Source organism: Heptranchias perlo, chromosome 16, assembly GCF_035084215.1.
Source record: "Heptranchias perlo isolate sHepPer1 chromosome 16, sHepPer1.hap1, whole genome shotgun sequence".
Classification (NCBI taxonomy): Eukaryota; Metazoa; Chordata; class Chondrichthyes; order Hexanchiformes; family Hexanchidae; genus Heptranchias; species Heptranchias perlo.
Window position 1 is genome coordinate 46,739,726 of NC_090340.1, and position 20,972 is coordinate 46,760,697.

The 20,972-nt window shown below is 39.8% G+C and overlaps 1 protein-coding gene across 1 annotated transcript in view; it reads right to left on the minus strand.

Moving 5' to 3' along the window:
- Window positions 1-20,972, minus strand: part of LOC137333349 (early endosome antigen 1) — a 586,801-nt gene that overhangs the window by 560,164 nt on the left and 5,665 nt on the right. The window contains exon 2 of the mRNA XM_067997503.1: window positions 15,612-15,766. Within this exon, the coding sequence (XP_067853604.1) occupies window positions 15,612-15,766 (155 nt within the window). The remainder of the gene's footprint in view (window positions 1-15,611; window positions 15,767-20,972) is intronic.

A 20,972-nucleotide genomic window follows, 5' to 3' on the forward strand; every position in this document is an offset into this window, starting at 1 on the left:
CAGTCTGGAGCAGTTGCCTCTTTCAATGGCAGAGAGTGTTGACCACCTGCTGTAGGTTTTGCATTAAAACAGAGACCTGTCTGAAGCATTAATTCTCCCACATTCCACTGTGTGTGTTGTTGAATTCGTCTGGTGACCTCTGACCTATCCTTCCATCTTAGGATTTTGGTCATTGGCCAAAGTTTTCCATACTCAGGGAAAAGGTGAATTTCTTTAGGGTTTTTCTCCAAGTTTTTGGGGGATCTGTGAATTTTGAGAACCTTACACATCCCTGACCACATCAACTTCTTTTGGCTCCCAATCCCCAAAGATATTGAGCTAAAATCATAGTCCTTGTCCTAGTCTACAAGTCTTTCCATGGACCCACCCTACCCATCTCTGTAACTTCCTCCAGCGCTACATGCCATCATGCATCATCTTCGGTGGCAGTGCTTTCAGCCGTCTTTTCTCTCCCTCAACTCCTCCCACCTTGCCACCTCTCTCCCAACCTTCTACAGCCTCCTTGAAACTTACTGTGTGTTTGGTCAACTCCCTTAACTCTTTTTCGGCTGCTCAGCATGCTTTCATGCTTCTGTGAGGCACCTAAGGACGTTAACTACAATAAAGGTGCTAAATAAAAGCAACTATATTATTGCTGAACCCAGAAGATTCAGAAATAGTCTAGCCATATTTCCTTCATGTTCCTAATTTTCAAAGTACAGCATATTTACACTTTTACTATATACAGTGCACATTTATTTTTCAGGCAAGTACCTACAACCAAACCAGGGGTGAGCCAAATACCATTAACACAGAATTACGTAGAAATCACAACAGGGAAACAGGCTGTTCAATCCAACTAGTCTATCTTGGTGTTAATCCTCCACATGACCAGTGATCCGAATCCCAGGTGCCTGCTCTATTTTTATATCACTTTATTCTTTTCTTCAATCACCTATCTAACTTATTCTTAAATGCTGACATGGTCTCTGCTTCAATCAGAAGCTAACTCAGAGTGCATTCCACAGCCTCACAGTAAAATGGTTTCTCCTGCCCTTAATTTCTAAATAAAAATCAAGGGACTCAGTATGCAAAAATAAAAATCATGACCTCAATCAGATTCAACAAGAACAATAGATTTTATGGTGAGTAGAGGCTAATTTAATTTTTTTTTAAATAAAGACAATTACACCAAAGGTAAGAATCAGTAGTCCCACACTCCCAGAAGAGATCCACACTCAGAGTTCAGGTTGGAAGATGGTGGCCCCAATTCTCTGTCCCATGCTCTCTTTGAGCATGGCTCTCTGCTTGGAACACTGAATTTACCCAATAGTCTCTTTCACTCATTAGGTTGCATGTATTCATACCCCAATTTGGAGAGAAATAATGTTGGGAGGAGGAATTATTTCCTGACCATGGAAAGCAAAGCATTACGGTCCTCAACTTTGTATCACCTGTGAGTATCTAGAAACCTGACTTCACATAATGACACCGGTCCTAGTGTCATATAGAATCCGGATGCAATGAGAATCAGGTTCTGCACTGGCTTTGACTACGAGAGTTGACAGTCTTTTTTTTCCAAGGTACAGTTTATTCTCATTGGTAGGACAGGAACCTGAATTCCCTCACCATTTTGAGGGCTCCAAATTAGACATAGACCACAAGTCTACATCATGGGTGTTCACCCCATTTAATGTTGGTCTCTATAGTAAACCAAGCCTTCCCCTATTGTTAGGACTACACAAATTCATATACAAATCGGAATTCCAAACCCATATGAAAATGGGAGTGTTACGAGTCTTTCTAAATGGACCAATTATTATTACCAATATCAGAGGGCATTCTGCCTCTTAAAAGATTTCCTGCTAACTTTGTCATTTTATTAAAAAACACAGTAACTCAAACAATCCATAAGATAATTCTGTCCAGAAGATCCAACCTAAAGCACCTCAGTGGGCACAGTCAGTACCATCCGCACCTTCACTGATTTCTAGCAGCCACGCTAGTCTCATTCCTTGGCATGGCTAACATTTTTTTTTGAAAATCTAAACATTTATTAATAAAATAAATTTTAAATACAGTTTGTTTACATTTAGCCTTGATATTTATTGGTAGCGCTGCTCTGAAAAAGTACTTACTTTGGTAGCTGAGGATTCCATGTATGTAAACCAGATATTCTGTTGCACTCAAATTGTTGAATCCAAAAATACCAGTCCAAATGCAAATCAACAAATCAGTTTTCAAATATGGCAATGACAGTGTTTATAGATACTACTCTACTTGAGCAAGGAACACAACATACCAATGTGTATAATATTTTCAGAACACAACACTGTCACATTGCTTGACAAAACAGGTCATCACAGCAAACCACAACACAGCAACATTAAAGGTCAATAATTTGGATCATTTCAGCCATTATATAGATAACCCGCTTCTAAAATGCCTTTTGTTTTGCAAAGGAACAATGTCTGATAAAGCAGTTATCAATTTTAGCAGAAATACAATAATATTAGGCTATTGACAGAACTGTAAGAACAGAATTACTGAACATATCAAATCCTTAATGGATTGCTTGAATAGAATGTGTTAATATATCTATAACTATCAGTACCAGAATCAAAAACAAGGCCCATCCAATCATCCACAACACTACCAAACTTGTTACTATTGTATTAATGCAGACAATTCACAGGGATTGAAGAGTGTTACATCAAACTACAGCACAGAAAACAGGCCATTCAGCCCAACTGCTCTATGCCAGCGTTTATGCTCCACACGAGCCTACTCCCTCCCTGCTTCATCTAACCCTATCAGGATATCCTCCATCCCTTTCTCCCTCATGTGCTTATCTAGCTTCCCTTTAAATGCATCTATGCTATTTGTCTGAACTCCTCCTTGTGTTAGTGCGTTCCATTCTTACCACTCTTCGGGTAAAAAAGTTTCTTCTGAATTCCTTTTGGATTTATTAGCAACTATTTTATATTTATGACCTCCAGTTTTGGACTACCCCACAAATGGAAACATTTTCTCCACGTCCACCCTATCAAACCCTTTCACTATCTTAGAGACCTCTGTCAGCTCACCACCCAACCTTCTCTTTTTCCAGAGAAGAGTCCTCAGCCTTTCCTGATCAGGATATCCTCTCAGTTCTGGGATCATTCTTGTGAATCTTTTTTGTACCTTTTCCAATGCCTCTATATCCTTTCTATAATATGGAGGTCAGAACTGTGTACAATACTCCAAGTGTGTTCTAACCAAGTTTCTACACAAGCTTAACATCACTTCTTTGCTTTTCATTTCTATCCCTCTAGAAATGAATCCTGGTGCTGGATTTGCCTTTTTTATGGCCTGATTAACTTGAGTCACTACTTTTAGTGATTTGTGCATCTGTACCCCTAGATCTTTTTGCTCCTCTATCCCGTTTAGACTTTTATTATCCAAGTAGTATGTAGCCTTGTTATTCTTCCTACCAAAATGCACCACCCTCACACTTATCTATATTGAAATTCATTTGCCAATTACACGCCCATTAAGCTTATTAATGTCCTCTTGCATTTTGACGCATTCTTCCTTTGTATTAACTACACCCTCCAATTTGGTGTCCTCTGCAAATTTTGAAATTGTCTTTCCGGTTCCCGAATCCAAATCGTTAATGAAAATTGTCAACAGTGGTCCCAGCACCGATCTCTTTGGAACACCACTTCCAACCTTTTGCCAGTCTGAGTAGCTACCCTTAACCCCTAATGTCTGTTTTCTATTTTGTAGCCAATTTGCTACCCATTCTCCTACCTATCCCGACTCCACATGCTCTGACCTTAGCCACAAGTCTACAATGCGGTACGTTATCAAAGGCCTTTTGAAAATCCAAATATTTTACATCTACTACATTACCCTTGTTTAATCTTTCTGTTACTTTTTCAAAGACTTTCCTTTCTGAAATCCGTGCTGGGTATTCTTTATTATATTTTCATTCTCTAGATGTCTTTCTATTACATCTTTGAGTAAAGATTCCATTATCTTTCCTCCAACTGATGTTAAGCTAGCTGGTCTATAGTTCCCTGGACTTGTTCTATCTTCCTTTTAAATATAGAAATAACATTAGCTGTCCTCCAGTCCTCTGGCACTATTCCCTTTTCAAGTGAATTTTTATATATATCTAATAGTGCCTCTGCTATTTCCTCACTAACTTCTTTTAATATTTGCAGATGCAATCCATCTGGACCAGGGGTCTTATCCTCCCTAAATTTGATTAGTTTATCAATTATAGCACACCTTTCTATCTTAAATGTTTTAATATATTTTTTGATCTCTTCTTCTAATATCCTGCCCATCTTGCTAGTCTCCCTGGTAAATACGGATGCAAAGTAACTATTCAATATTTCTGCCATTTCGCTGTTATCTGTGAATTCATCATGTGCCTCCCTTTGTGGCCTATCCTTACTCTGATTTTCCTTTTGTTAATTTTGTATCTGTAGAATACTTTACTATTTCTTTTTATATTCTGTAATAGTTCCTCTTTGCTTTCCTAATTGTTTTGACTTCTTTCCTAACCTCTTTGTATTCCCTTTTGTCATCCTCTCCTTTATTGTCTATGTGCATAGAGTATGCCTTTTTCTTTAATTTCAATTTTACCCTTCTCTCTTTATTCATCCATGGTGTTTCATTATTGGCTAGTTTGTTCTTGCTTTTCAGAGGAATATACTTCTCCTGAACTCTCTTGATCAGTTTCAAATATTACCCACTGCTGTTCTCTCTCTTTGTCAACATTTTTTCTCCCGTTTACCATTCTCATCCTCTAAAAATTTAATTTTTCCCTAATCGATTACTTTGGTCTTTGTCTTACTTATGTCTTACTCAATTATTTTAAACCCTATCATGTTATGATCGCTAATGCCTAGATGTTCCCCTACGTTTACTTCTTTTATCTGTTCTGCTTCATTTCAGAATACTAGATCCAGCAGTGATTCCTCTCTTGTTGGGCTTCTCATATACTGGGTAAGAAAGGAGTCATGTACACACTAAAAACAACATTCCCTTTTCTCCTTTGCCTGCCTCTTCTTGCCAGTTTATTTGAGGGTAGTTGAAATCTCCCATGATTATTATTCGATGTTTTTTACTCATTTCATAGATTTGTCGACATATTTCATCCTCCACTTCCCTTCCACTATTCGGTGGTCTGTAGAATTTACCCGTTAATGTGATCGATCCATTCTTATCCTTTGTCTCAATCCATAAGGATTTGGTTTCTGTCTTAATATTACTTATGTCTTTTTTTTCCTATTGCCATTATGGTGTCTCCAATTAGTACAGCTACCCCACCCACCCCACCCCCCTTCTTCCTTCCCCATCCTTTCTAAATACATTATATTCTGCAATATTTAACTGCCAGTGCTGTTCCTTATATAATTCTGTTTCAGTTATCTCAACTATATCTGGCTCCTCGCAATGAATTATTGCCTCCAGTTCCCCTGTTCTGTTTCAGATGCTGTGCACATTGCTGTACAGGCAATTTAATGTTTTTAGTAATTGTTAAAAAGAAAGGGAGGGGGAACAGTCATTTTGTACTCATGTTCTTTAACTGTGTTTGTTCCCTGACCGTTTATGTTACCCTTATTTCTTACCTTGGTCTGACCTTTACTCTCATCGCCTATTTCTTTTTTCTTCAGACTTGTTTTCTTCGCCAGATCCCTCCCCGTACTAATTTAAAGTCCCATTGACAGCCCTATTTATCCTTTCCGCTCGGATACTGGTTCCATTTCGATTCAGGTGGAGCCCCTCCCAGGGATACAGCTTCTTCCTGTCCCAGGATTGGTGCCAGTGTCCCATGAAATGGAACCCCTCCTTCCTACACCACTCTTTCAGTCACGCATTAACCTTCCTGATCTGTCTATCCCAATGTGAATTAGCATGTGGCTTGGGTAGTAATCCTGAGATTACCACACGTGAGGTCCTGCTTTTTAATTTAGTTCCCAGCTTCTGATATTCCCTTATCAAAGAGAGAGAAACCTCAATAGATTGAGATTCAATAAAATCAAAAAGTTGTTTAAATGACAAGTGTTGGCAACACTGCATTAGTTAAAAATGAAAATTGTCTGTGATCTTAGCGCTCATTAGAACTTCAGTACCAAGCTATTATGAGGTTCTCAATTCCGTTTAGGAATCCCTGGAAACACGAGTACAACTGAAGTCTACAATTTGGGGTATGAATCACACAAAGCATAAATAAATAGTACTCTTTCACACAATTTTCATAATGTGTCAACAAACAGCCTTTCCATAGCTCCCACAATGATCTAGTGGGAAAATTCAATGTTCAGTGTAGTACTAGGTCATACATACCAGAAGCTAACCTTTTCGTAAAAAATAACAGAAATTGTCTTTATTTTGGTCAATAGAGTAATTGGCAGCTCAATATCCCTGGATATAGAGTTTTAAGGCAGGATAGAGTGGGTGATAAAAAGAGGGGGGGTAACATTATTGGTTAAATAATCAATTACAGTTGTGAGAAGGGATGATGTGCTAAATGGATCATCAATCAACGCCATATGGGTTGAGCTAAGAAATAAAAAAGGGGCAGTCACACTACTAGGAGTGTACTATAGACCCCCGAACAGCGAAAGCGAGATAGAAGAACAAATATGTAGGCAAATTTCTGAGTGCAAAAATCAGAGGGCAATAATATTAGGGGACTTCAACTACCCTAACATCAACTAGGATTCAAACAGTGTGAGGGGCACAGAGGGCACAAAATTCTTGATCGGTGTCCAGGAGAACGTCTTTAGCCAGTACGTGACAAGCCCAACAAGAGGGGATGCAATTCTAGATTTAGTCCTGGGAAATGAAGATGGGCAAGTGGGTGACGTGACAGTGGGTGACCATATCGGGGATAGTGACCACAATTCAGTTAGTTTTAGCATTATTATGGAAAAGGACAGAGTTAAATCAGGAGTAAACGTTTTAAATTGGGGAAAGGAAAATTTTACAGAACTAAGGGATGATTTGGCAGAAGTGGACTGGACACAACTACTTGAGGAGAAATCGGTGGCAAAAAGTGAAATTATACAGGTACAATGCAGACACGTTCCCTCAAAGAAAAAGGGTGGCATGGCCAAATTTAGAGCCCCCTGGTTGTCTAGAAGTATACGGGGCAAGATAAAGCAGAAAAAGAAAGCTTATGACTGTAACAAAAAACTAAATACTGCAGAAAGCCTAGGAATATAGAAAGTACAGGGATGAAGTAAAAAAGGAAATAAGGAAAGCAGAGAGGGCATGAAAAAATATTAGCTAGTAAGATTAAAGAAAACCCAAAGATGTTTTATCAGTACATTAAGAACAAGAGGATAGCTAAGGAAAAGGTGAGACCTATCAGGGATGATAAGGGTAACTTGTGTGTAGAAGCAGAGGAGGTGGGTAGGGCTTTAAATGAATATTTTCCCTCCGTATTCACAAAGCAGATAGAGGAGAGGTGTGAAATATTGGATAAGGTAAACATAACGAGAGAGGGAGTACTAGAAGGACTGGAATCCTTGAAAGTTGATAAGTCACCAGGGACAGATGGATTGTTTCCTAGGCTATTGAAGGAAGCCAGGGAGGAAATAGCGGATGCTCTGAGAATCATTTTCCAATCCTCACTAAAGACAGGGGAGGTACCGGAGGACTGGAAGACTGCAAACGTAGTACCACTGTTTAAAAAGGGTACGAGGGAAAGGCCGAACAATTATAGGCCAGTCAGTCTTACTTTGGTGGTGGGCAAACTATTAGAATCAATACTGAGAGATAGGATAAACTGTCACTTGGAAAGGCATGGTTTAATCTGGGATAGTCAGCATGGATTTGTTCAGGGAAGGTCATGCCTTACAAATCTGATTGAATTCTTTGAGGAAGTGACAAGGAGGATTGATGAGGGTGGTGCAGTAGATGTGGTCTACATGGATTTTAGTAAAGCATTTGACAAGGTCCCACATGGCAGACTGGACAGAAAAGTAAAAGCCCATGGGACACAGGGAAATGTAGCAAATTGGATCCAAAATTGGCTCAGTAACAGGAAACAAAGGGTAAAAGTCGATAGATGTCTTTGCGAATGGAAATCCATTTCCAGTGGTGTTCCACAGGGCTCAGTGTTGGGTCCCTTGCTGTCTGTGGTGTATATTAATAATTTGGACTTGAATGTAGGGGGCATGATTGGCAAATTTGCAGACGACACAAAAATTGGCCGTGTAGTTGATAGTGAAGAGGATAGCTGGAGACTCCAAGATATCAATGGGTTGGTGGCGTGGGCGGAAAAGTGGCAAATGGAGTTCAACCTGGAGAAGTGTGAGGTAATACACTTAGGGAGGGCAAACAGTAAAAGGGAATACGCAGTAAACGGGAATATATTGACAGGGGTAGAGGAAGTGAGACACCTTGGAGTGCATGTGCACAGGATCCTGAAGGTGGCAGTACAGGTAGATAAGGTTGTGAAGAAGGCATATGGAATGCTCTCCGTTATTAGCCGAGGTATAGAATACGAAAGCAAGGATGTAAATGATGGAACTGTATAAAACGCTGGTAAGGCCACAGCTGGAGTACTGTGCGCAGTTCTGGTCACCACATTACAGGAAGGACGTAATTGCCCTGAAGAGAGTGCAGAAAAGATTTACAAGAATGTTGCCAGGGCTTGAAAATTGCAGCTATGAGGGGAGATTGGATAGGCTGGGGTTGTTTTCCTTGGAGCAGAGGAGGCTGAGGGGAGACTTGATTGAGGTGTACAAAATTATGAGGGGCCCAGATAGAGTAGACAGGAAGTACCTGTTTCCCCTGGCGGAGAGTTCAAGAACTTGAGGACATAGATTTAAGCTGATTGGCAGAAGGATTAGAGGGGAGATGAGGAAAGTTTTTTACCCAGAGGGTGGTGGGTGTATGGAATTTGCTGCCCGAATTGGTGGTAGAGGCAGAAACCCTCATCTCTTTAAAAAGTACCTGGACCTGCACCTAAAGTGCTGTAAGCTGCAGGGCTACGGACCGGGTGCTGGAAGATGGGATTAGAATGGGCACCTGGTTGTTCTTCGAGGCGGCACAGACATGATGGCCGAATGGCCCCCTTCTGGGCTGTATCTTTTCTATGGTTCTGTGGAATCTTTCACTCTACACTGAGTTACCCTTGATCTGTTCCTGCTGGTTCCCATCCTGCTCTGGATTCTGCTCCCCTGCTGAATCTCTGCATTTTTTTTAGGCTAACCAAAGTAATCACCATAGATTAGGAAGAAATAACTTTTGTATATTTTTGCAGGTAAATGCAAAGTGCTAACAGTGCAAAATGCAATCAACATATCAACCATTTAGAAATGATGCTTCCCCCATGACATTTGTTTATTAAGTGGGTTATTCCGATCAACGTAATAAGGTGGTCACAAAGTGGTTCGGCTTCCAATTCAGGGAGAGTTGCATAAGAAGACAAGATAAATTTCCAGTTGCAGCTAAATTCAGAAGCTACCCTAGAGTAGAAACATGGGTGAGATCACAATACAGTTACCCTTCCTGTCAAATCAAAAATAGTCTTCCAGGCAAGTTAAATATAGAAGCTTAAGAGGGGGGTATGCAAGTTTGTGAATTGGCAGGTTTAAGTCCCAAAAAGAGAGCAAGAGTACTAGATTTCCAGGCTTTCTTCATTAAATAAACTGCAAGAGTATATTATCCAACCAAATCTTCTCAGCAAACAAGAAAAATTAAAATGCCTGCAATATCCTCCCTGAAGGAAGTAATGAATGCCTCAGACTACCACATAGTTGGTACAAGTACATATATTCATTAAAGCTATTTATCTACTACTCTAATGTTTCTTCATCATTGAAATCACTGTTACACTATGTTGAACTCCATTTGTGACACCTCTGCCCATTGACCTAACCTACCCAAGTCCCTTTGAACTATTGCACATTAGTTAGCAGCATTGGCCGCTGCAACCAATTTGGAAGTCATCTGCAAACTTAAGATGCCTTGGACAATATTTTGCCCATTTTATGAAATTAATCAGTAGCTTCAAATTAATCTCTGTTGGACTCCACTGGAAACTGGTTTCCATTCAGACACTTTCCATGAATCACCACTCTTTGTTTTCAAACTTCCAGCTATGCATCAATCCAGGGTAGTACTTGGCCTTTAATGCCTAGGAGATTCATCTTGGGAATCAAGTGATGTCTTGGCATTTCTAGTCCATATTTCAATAAATAAATCTCTTGTACACATTCTCATCAATATATGCTCAATAAATTTCAAGAGGAAAGTCAGTTACGGGTGTGTGTGGGGGGGGGGGGGGGGGGAAGGGAAGGTATCTTCCATTAAAAGTATTCCCTAAATGTCTATATTAAAAAGTCTATGTATCACGCACAAATTTCCTGTTCCAGATACTGGTCACAAAAGACTCACTGCCTTCAGAAACATCACTCAGTGATGTCACTTCCAGGAGGAGAGCCTGCATCCCATTTGGCTCTTTTCATTTTCCAACAGTTTTGCAACCAAACTACCTTGGGAGCTAATCTGGAGTTCCCCAATCCAGGGAAACATGCTACCAGCTTGGTGTACCTCATGGCTTGCAGGTGAACTTACAAACTTATGCAATCTTGTCCATTTTTTTTATTCCCCATCCACCTTTCCGTTTCCTTGCAAATTTACCCATGTACATCCTGCATTGAAAGGTGATCTCTCTTACCCTAATTGTTGCTCCATCATCTTTGCATCAGTACTTCTAAAGTTTTGGAAACGGCTCCAGATTCTCAAATTACACATCTCATTAAAAGTTTTGCCTAATCCATGATTGAGAATTATGGATTTTTTTTATGCCCATTCTTTTGGTAGTCTTCTTATACACCTCTGGGACTCTGCTCTTGAATGTGCTCAATCATCTCTCGTTCCTTTGCATTTTTAAATAAGTTACCATCGTGTGACCTCCAAACAAAGCTGAGCTCATGGATATCCAGTGTCCTTTCCAATTGCTTGGTTCTCCAGTTGATGGCTCATCTTTTGACTTAACAAGGGTTTCTTGGGATCCGTCCTCTCTCCTGCTCTATTCCTTCTTCATGTCAGTGACCTCCTCCTCTCATCATTCAACCCTTTCCATTTTTTGCTGATAATTCCATTCTATATTCAACTTCCTTCATATTGTATGCTGTCAGTGCTCACAATCTTCAGCCCACTCAGAGTGTGGCTGAATTACTTCATCTTGAAGTGCATGCCACTGAGACAAAAAAAATTGTTTCTTTCAATTCTTGAAAGACACAATTTCTTCACATCTTTGGGAAGTTTAACCAGCAGCTCTTACCTTTGATGGCTCTACTTTTAGTCCTTCATAATCTTATATCAACATTTTATGCCTCACTATCCCCTCTGACCTTAAATGGAACTGCTGCATCTCCTCCATTGCTAAAGCAGCCTCAAAGAAGCTCGGTTTCCTTTTTCATACCAAATACTGATAGGTTACAGCACGGAAGGAGGCCATTCGACAGATCAAGCCCGCGCCAGCTCTATGCAAGAACAATCCAGCTAGTCCCACCCCCGCCCTATCCTTGTAGCCCTGCGAATTTATAGACTTTCCTCCCCCCCCCCCCCCAGGAATTATAAGAACATAAGAAATAGGAGCAGGAGTAGGCCAATCGGCCCCTCTAGCTTGCTCCGCCATTCAATAAGATCATGGCTGATCTGATCCTAACCTCAAATCTAAATGCATGTCCAATTTCCTGCCCGCTCCCCGTAACCCCCAATTCCCTTTACTTCTAGGAAACTGTCTATTTCTGTTTTAAATTTATTCAATGATGTAGCTTCCGCAGCTTCCTGGGGCAGCAAATTCCACAGACCTACTACCCTCTGAGTGAAGAAGATTCTCCTCATCTCAGTTTTGAAAGAGCAGCCCCTTAATCTAAGATTATGCCCCCTAGTTCTAGTTTCACCCATCCTTGGGAACATCCTTACCGCATCCACCCGATCAAGCCCCTTCACAATCTTATATGTTTCAATAAGATCGCCTCTCATTCTTCTGAACTCCAATGAGTAGAGTCCCAGTCTACTCAACCTCTCCTCATATGTCCACCCCCTCATCCCCAGGATTAACCGAGTGAACCTTCTTTGTACTGCCTCGAGAGCAAGTATGTCTTTTCTTAAGTATGGACACCAAAACTGTATGCAGTATTCCAGGTGCGGTCTCACCAATACCTTATATAACTGCAGCAATACCTCCCTGTTTTTATATTCTATCCCCCAAGCAATAAAAGCCAACATTCCGTTGGCCTTCTTGATCACCTGCTGCACCTGCATACTAACTTTTTGATTTTCTTGCACTAGGACCCTCAAATCCCTTTGTACTGCAGTACTTTCCAGTTTCTTGCCATTAAGATAATAACTTACTCTCTGATTTTTCCTGCCAAAGTGCATAACCTCGCATTTTCTAATATTGTATTGCATCTGCCAAATCTCCGCCCACTCACCCAGCCTGTCTATATCCCCTTGTAGGTTTTTTCCCTCCCATCTTTGTATCATCTGCAAACTTTGATATGTTACACTCGGTCCCCTCCTCCAAATCGTTAATATAGATTGTAAAGAGTTGGGGACCCAGCACCGACCCCTGTGGAACACCACAGGCTACTGGTTGCCAGTTCGAGAATGAACCATTTATCCCAACTCTCTGCTTCCTGTTAGATAACCAATCCTCCACCCATGCCAGAATATTACCCCCAATCCAGTGATTCTTTATCTTGAGCAATAATCTTTTATGTGGCACCTTGTCGAATGCCTTCTGGAAGTCTAAATACACTACGTCCACTGGTTCCCCTTTATCCACCCTGTACGTTACGTCCTCAAAGAACTCAAGCAAATTTGTCAGACATGACTTCCCCTTCGTAAAGCCATGCTGACTTTGTCCTATTAAATTATAAGGAATCTTACAACACCAGGTTATAGTCCAACAAATTTATTTTAAAATCACAAGCTTTCGGAGATTATCCCCTTCGTCAGGTGACGAAGGGGATAATCTCCGAAAGCTTGTGATTTTAAAATAAATTTGTTGGACTATAACCTGGTGTTGTAAGATTCCTTACATTTGTCCACCCCAGTCCATCACCGGCATCTCCACATCATGGCTATTAAATTATGTTTATCCAAATGTTCCGCTACTGTCTCCTTAATAATAGACTCCAAAATTTTACCCACCACAGATGTTAGGCTAACTGGTCTATAATTTCCAGCCTTCTGCCTGCTACCCTTTTTAAATAAGGGTGTTACATTAGCAGTTTTCCAATCTGCCGGGACCTTTGCCGAGTCCAGAGAATTTTGGAAAATTATTACCAAAGCATCCACAATCCCTACTGCCACTTCCCTCAAGACCCTAGGATGTAAGCCATGAGGTCCAGGGGATTTATCCGCCTTGAGTCCCATTAATTTACTGAGTACCAATTCCTTAGTGATTTTAATCGTATTTAGCTCCTCCCCCACTTATTAACTCTTTATAAATCTCAAGCCTGCAAAAGATAAGAATTCTGTTCCCAAATCTAGGAAGGATTTTTTTTTTCACATTCCTGGACAGGATAGAATGAAAGAATTGTAATTTGATCAGTGGCTCCTCTCACCCCCAGCCACCTCAAGCTCAGTCCCCATCGCAATGTTTCAAAACTTTCTCTAGTTTAATCAAAACTTCTATGGCCACTCTCCTCTGAACTTTCATCTCTTCTTTCTAAAATCCAAATGTATCATCCCAACACACTTGCTCTTCCCTACAATCCCAATGTACAGAAATCAAGATTCAGCCCACAGCCTTCTACTCAAACTCATTCTTGCCTGACCTTAAATGGGGAATTCCTCAATCCTCTCAATCATTCCTTCTTCCTGCAATCTTTAGATTTTGCCAAGCTTGGGTTTACAAAAATCTAACCATTACTTTTTAATTTCTCTCTTCTGTTTTACTCTTTTCAATCATGGTGATGTCCCACACTACAGGCCTTAGCCCTTTACTTTGGTTTCTCAATTCAAAGAAAAGCTCATACAAGCTGAAAACTTCTTTTAAAAATTGTCCTGCCCAGGGATACATATTTTCCCTGGACCTGTTGGCAGTCCAAGGGTTAAGTTAGTAAAATAGTGTAATACAGTTGATATTTTCAAAATAGTGTAATACAGCTGGTGTTTTTGAAATAAACAGGAAATTGAACTGATAGCCAGAAGAGCTGCATGGTTTTAAGAGATATTTTAAGATAAACAATTTGACTCCCACTCCATTTACTCCAAATTCTTTAACGGAAAATAAACTTTAAACAAAAAAGTATCAGAGGGTAATATTCTTTCAAAACATCCTTTGGTAAGTGTTATTTTTTTTTGGGGGGGGGGGGGTAAAAAAGAGAATTTCATTGGGAAGGGACAAAAGAGAAAAGGATAGCACAATATCCTGTGATCATGTCTGGATCAATACAAACAGAAACATAAACAAAGCAATAAATAAACCAGTCATGAGTATAACTGCACTGTATATTTATACAGTAGTAAATGGGCTGTATATTATATAACAGTAAATACTCAATTTTGATGTTCAACTCTACATTTAGTAGATAAGCCAGCAATATAGAACTAATGATGAACCTTGTTAAACAGGAGCAAAAAGCTTTTCCATGTTAAAACGCTAATGCATTTGATAGTATTGATTAAAATGTCACTTTTATTACAGTACAATAATGTTCAATAGTTTGCACTAACCTATCAAGATAATAAAGGTCTTCGACCTGAAACGTTAACCCTGTTTCTTTCTCCACAGATGCTGCCTGACTTGCTGAGCTTCTCCAGCATTTTCTGTTTTTATTTCAGATTTCCAGCATCTGCAGTATTTTGCTTTTAAGATAATAAATTTGATTTTCCATATCGAAATTATATTTCTAATCTGAATCTGTCTTGAAAAATAAATCAACATTAATTTACTTTTTTTTGTGGGACCTCTAAATTTAATTGTTTGCTTTATAGTCTTCAGAATTATTAAATTTGGGTCTTCACATTACAGCCATAAATACATGTAGCAAGATAAGTTATGCTGTTGACCTTGCATTCTCTGTAAGTGAAGAATTTAAGGTAATATAGAATGTTACAACTGGCTGATTGACTATGTTAAGTTCATTAACCTTTTAATTCTAAAACCTGGGTTTGAATCCGGCCCTGATTGATGGCAAGAAAATCTCACTCTGCTGGCTGCAGCTAATGCAGTAAGTATCTTGATGTGGGCTTAAATAGCCTTAACCCACATTATAGTCTGCATAGGCCAAACAACATAAAACTAGTACTGACTGGCAATGGCAATGTTACTCCCAACCCACTATCGAGTGAGATAAATGTCTGCAGCATCAGTAAACTAGTACCACATTATAAGATTAATTTGCTATTGCCAAAAGGTCATTCACAAAAATATTAAATTACACACACAATGCAACTTATTATACCAACAAATCACTTAAAGTAGCACAATTATGCACAGAATCAGCATTGTCTTATTTTCAATTTTGTACTTTAATTTAATTTAGCATTTTGTTTAATTATACAATTAAACTGTAAACAAACAACCGTATAAATGATTAAATAGGTTTTCAGAATAAACATTCTCTAATTTAACATAATTAGGAACTGAAACAAACCCCAAGAGTTTCTTCTCTTCCATCATTTAACGCTTCTAACCGGTGTAATCGTTCCTGATATAGTGCTCGGAATTCACCAAGTAGCTCCTGCATCTCTGGTTGAGGTACAGTTCCACTGTCCCGACTAATTCCAAATCTCACACCAAGACCTCCTGCTAAAGAAAACGCAAGTTGCAGATATGAAAACAAATTTTGTATTTTTTTTAATCTAAGATATGCCCTGCACACCAACAGAGGTTTAATCAGAAATATGAAACAATTTTGTAATAATTTTGTGCAGTACTTAGTTGTATATTAACAATATACCTGCTCCTCAAAACAAAAATTCTCAGTTTCTTCCCAGATAAATCAGGTGGAACTAATGGTTATGGAACTCAGTAGATTTTAGTGAAGCTTTTGACAGTTCCACACAGGAAATTACTCCACAGAGTTGTAAACACAGAATGTGGTATTTTTTTTTGGGGGGGGGGGGGGGGGGTAGAAAAAGCTGCTGAAATGAATTGGAAATTGGTTTAATCAGAGGAAACAAAGGTTTAGCTGTAGATGGAACTGCAACAGTATGGAAGGAGGCAGCTAGCAGGGTATCTCAGGGATCAGTGCCCTTGCCATTACTGTTTACAATGTTTATAAAATGATCTGGAAGTGGAGACAGAAACAAAGATGTTTACGTTTGCTGCTGATACATTATGGAGATTCCACATAACAGGGAACAAAATGGACCAAATACAGAGAAACCGGCATAGATTAAGTTGGGTTGATAATGAGGATAGATGCAAACCGGGTACGGCGAATAACAGTGACAATGAAAGGTAAATAGTAATTGTCTACAATACATAATACAAAAGAGGGACCTTGGGGTAATTGCACACTGACACCATCAGCGCAGTGCTTGAAAGAAGTAAAAAAAAATAAACCAGACCTGAAGATGTTGATCCAGAGCAAAAGTCCCGAGAAGCAATAATGAACTTGTACGAAGCATTAGTCTGGCCACACCTGGAGTATTGCATACAATTTTGGCCATCATATTACACAAAGCGCACATTGAAAGGCAACTAAATTGTCATCTTGGATCAGGCAGCCGAGCTACAAGGACAAGCTGGGGGATCTGGAAATGTTTACATTGGAGAAAATGCAGCTCAGAGGATATCTTACTGGTGCTAAGAGGTATAGATTAAAAGCTAATCTCTGTTTGGCACAACAAGGATGAAGAGACTCCAACTCAGAAAGGGGAAAGTGGGGAGAGAGTTTAGATCTCGCTACCTTATACTATGGTGAGCATATGGAGCAGACTGCCCACAATGGAAGTAGAGATGGCTAACATCAACAAATTGAAAAGGGAACAGCACAGATATTTAGTAAGAACAATGATTGGGAAGGCTCGGGGGACAGAGAGATCAAATAATATTTTCCAATCTTTGGGACTGACCAGATGGACCACAATGGTCTCTTCTGGTCCTGTACATTTCTGTCTTTCTATCAGGCCTTCTCGATACAGGTAAACAATTTGCACATATTTGTTCAGTGAACTTATTTTCACACAATTTCCACAATTCCACCCATATTGAACACTAAGGAGACCTTTACTCCAAAAAAAGACAAACCACTCAGTCTTTTCAAGGGAGCGTTTTAATGCATGGAAAGGATACAACATATTGATATGTTCCTTTGAGATGTAAAGTGATTTAGTTTCTTTTTGGTTTACAACATCAGTGTGAAGAAATGCTTTATCTTTTGGGAGTTCGGAGCAAAACTGCTTGGAAGGCAAAATGTTTTGTTTTCAAAGTAACACTTTGACTCGCAAAATTTTAATTGGTATTGACTGGCCAAGTCATCGCAGAGCCCTCAAAACAATCCTGACTAGGTAATTCACAAAACTATGACTGGCATTGAGTCTCAAACAACTTTCAGGGATCCAATACAAATGGTATACCAGATAGGCTAAATGGGCTTTTCTCAATCTCACCTCCTTATGATAAGTACTTCAAAATCCTTTTGCTGGTCTCATTTAGGTCAATATAATGAATACAGAGACCGTAGCAGGAGCACAAAATTGCAATTTTGGTGCTAATATCATCAAATCTCAAATAAAGAGAGGGAAAAAAAAGTGAAAATGCTAGAAATACACAGCACATCTGTCAGCATCCAAAAAACAAAAGACAGGTTGTTGTTGTATGAAACTGCTTCCCTCAGAACGTGATAAATTTCAGCGTTATATCAATGCTTAAAAAGGTGATGTAACAGAGATACTACGTCTCTCGCGATATTTAAAACAGAAAATCTGTGAAGATTTTGTTGCACCCACAATATAGGCCCTGACAATAAGTTCGGTTTACTTCCTTCCACAACAGAAGCACTTAGAAATGGTAATAATGTAAAGTTTGTTGCATTTATTTATATTTAAGGCCAGTCATCACGTAGGTTTAAATAATAGTACGGGCATGAATGATTAATATGATTACATGGCCGTATAAATGGCTAACTCAATCGGTCACTTTCACTATGATTGCACAGTGATCAATTTTTAAGACAATATTTTCATAACTGAAGAAATTGTTAGGACAACCCTCACAAATAACCCCGAGGAGAGATTGAGTTGAATGGGCCTATATTCTCTGGAGTTTAGAAGAATGAGAGGTGATCTCATTGAAACGTATAAAATTCTTAGAGGGCTTGACAGGATAGATGCTGAGAGAATGTTTCCCTTGGCTGGCAAGTCAGAACTAGGGGTCATAGTCTCAAGGTAAGGGGTCGGCCATTTAGGACAGAGATGATGAAAAATTTCTTCATTCAGAGGTTGTGAATCTTTGGAATTCTCGACCCCAGAGGGCTGCGGATGCTCAGTCATTGAGTATATTCAAAACTGAGATTGATAGATTTTTGGACATGAAGGGAATCAAGGAATATGGGGATGGGGCGGGACTGTGGAGTTGAGGTAGAAGATCAGCCATGATCCTATTGAATGGCGGAGCAGGCTTGAGGAGCCGTTTGGCCTCCTCCTGATCCTATTTGATATTCTTGTGAGTATTGCAATTTTTAAAGCCTGTGTGTTCCATATTCTAAGGCGCTTCATAAAAATCCTTTCCTAAATTAGGATTAAACTTCTGACTCCCATTAATTGTTAAACTATAGCAGTGTAAAGTCCAATTTATTGATTTACCTTTATACCTGTAAGCACAAGCTCCTCCAACAGATTGGTGGATCAATGCAAGTATATGGCACTGAGCTATACAGACCAAGAGCTACACAGTTGATCTCCCACCTGTACTAAATTAACTGATCTAAACTGTGGAGTGGAGAAACAGTAAATGCTTAAGTATCTGTGGCCTAGAGAGGAGTGAAAAAGGCCAAGCTTTCTGTTCCCGATTACTATCCAATAACCTCTTCCCAAAGTGCATGCTTTTAAATAGGTGAGGAAAACGATTGGGATCAATTGTCATGTTATAGTCAAAACAGAATGCCAAAACTCAGTTTTGAGTCAATTTGGATCAGTGTGAGTGGCACTTGCATAGTTAAACAAAAAAAAAATTGGAAAAATGGTTTACATTACTGGCAAAATCTTTTCAATGCTGGCATTATGTAGGAAGTGCTTTATATTACAAAACACATAGGACACAGTTGCTTTTGTGCACATGGATAGGCGGCTAGTTGAAATCATTTGACAGCCCAAGAGGCTAATGCACTTAAAATTCAGGGCAGTTGTACTCCACTTTGAGTTTAAACACTTCATGTTTAAGATTATGCAAGGTTCTGAGGGTAAATAGTGAAAGGTTGATGAATCAGTAATAAGGGGCATAGACTCAAGAACCATAGAAGGTTGCAATACAGAAGGTAAATGCAAATAGTACTCATATTCCTTACAACTACTCTGAGCAAGTGGCAGGTGTAAAATAAGAATGGTCTTGGAGATTAGTGTGGGAACTGCCAACTTGCCTTGAATCTGCCCTGGAGGTTAGGGAACAGGGCTCTGTTTAAGGAACACAATAGGGTTCTGTTAAAACTCAATGTTAAGGCCAGAGAGTTGTAAAGTGCCTAGTAGAAAGATGTGGTGCTGTTACTCAAGCTTCATTGGAACAGAGAGGTCAGAGTGGGAATGGGATGGCGAATTAAAGTGGCAAGAGACCGGAAGCTCAGGGTCACACTTGCAGACTGAACGGAGATGTTCAGCAAAACAATCACTCAATTTGCGTTGGGTCTCCCCAATGTAGAGGGGACCGCATCGTGAGTAGCGAATACAATATACTAAGTTGGAAGAGGTACAAGTAAATTGCTGTTTCACCCAGATTCACTGATATTGCAGTGTCACAATACCTGACAACATAAATAGAGACCCACGGCAACATTTCAATTCACTCTATAGGGCCAATTATCCTTACACCAAAATTCAATGGAGGCCCAGCTTCTTAAGCTTTCCATTATGGTGAAAAGAGCTGTAGTTTTCTGGTGAAGGTCAAATAACTAACATGAAAAGCAAGTTAATAGTATTCTAAAAAGGTATGTTTCATAATTTGTTCTAAGTATTGAGATAAATATCTATTCTCACTGCCAGAACAATGGAAGTCTCTATAACCCGTAACTATTCTTACATTTGTAAGGAATCTTACAACACCAGGTTATAGTCCAACGGTTTTATTTGAAAATCACAAGCTTTCGGAGGCTTTCTCCTTCGTCAGGTGAGCGAGTGTGGGATTCCATGGAAAGTTACCGCATTTATAGTCAAAGAAAAATACCTGGTGATTACAGATAATCTTTCCAACTGCCCGTTGTCAAGGCAATCAAAGTGTTCAGACAGAGATGTTACCTACAGGGCCACCGAATACACAAACGGCCAGAACAAAAGACAGACAGAGAGAGAGAGAGAAACATCCGAAAGGAAGAGAAAGACAGAGAATGACCCGTTGTGTTAAAAACAGATAACTTTTTTTCGCTGGTAGGGTTACGTGTAGCGTGACATGAACCCAAGATCCCGGTTGAGGCCGTCCTCATGGGTGCAGAACTTGGCTAACAATTTCTGTTCGACGATTTTGCGTTGTGTGTCTCGAAGGCCGCCTTGGAGAACGCTTACCCGAAGATCGGTGGCTGAATGTCCTTGACTGCTGAAGTGTTCCCCGACTGGGAGGGAACCCTCCTGTCTGGCGATTGTTGCGCGGTGTCCATTCATCCGTTGTCGCAGTGTCTGCATGGTCTCGCCAATGTACCATGCTCCGGGGCATCCTTTCCTGCAACGTATGAGGTAGACAACGTTGGCCGAGTCACAGGAGTATGAACCATGTACCTGGTGGGTGATGTCCTCTCGTGTGATGGTGGTGTCTGTGTCGATGATCTGGCATGTCTTGCAGAGGTTGCCGTGGCATCGTCGATGTA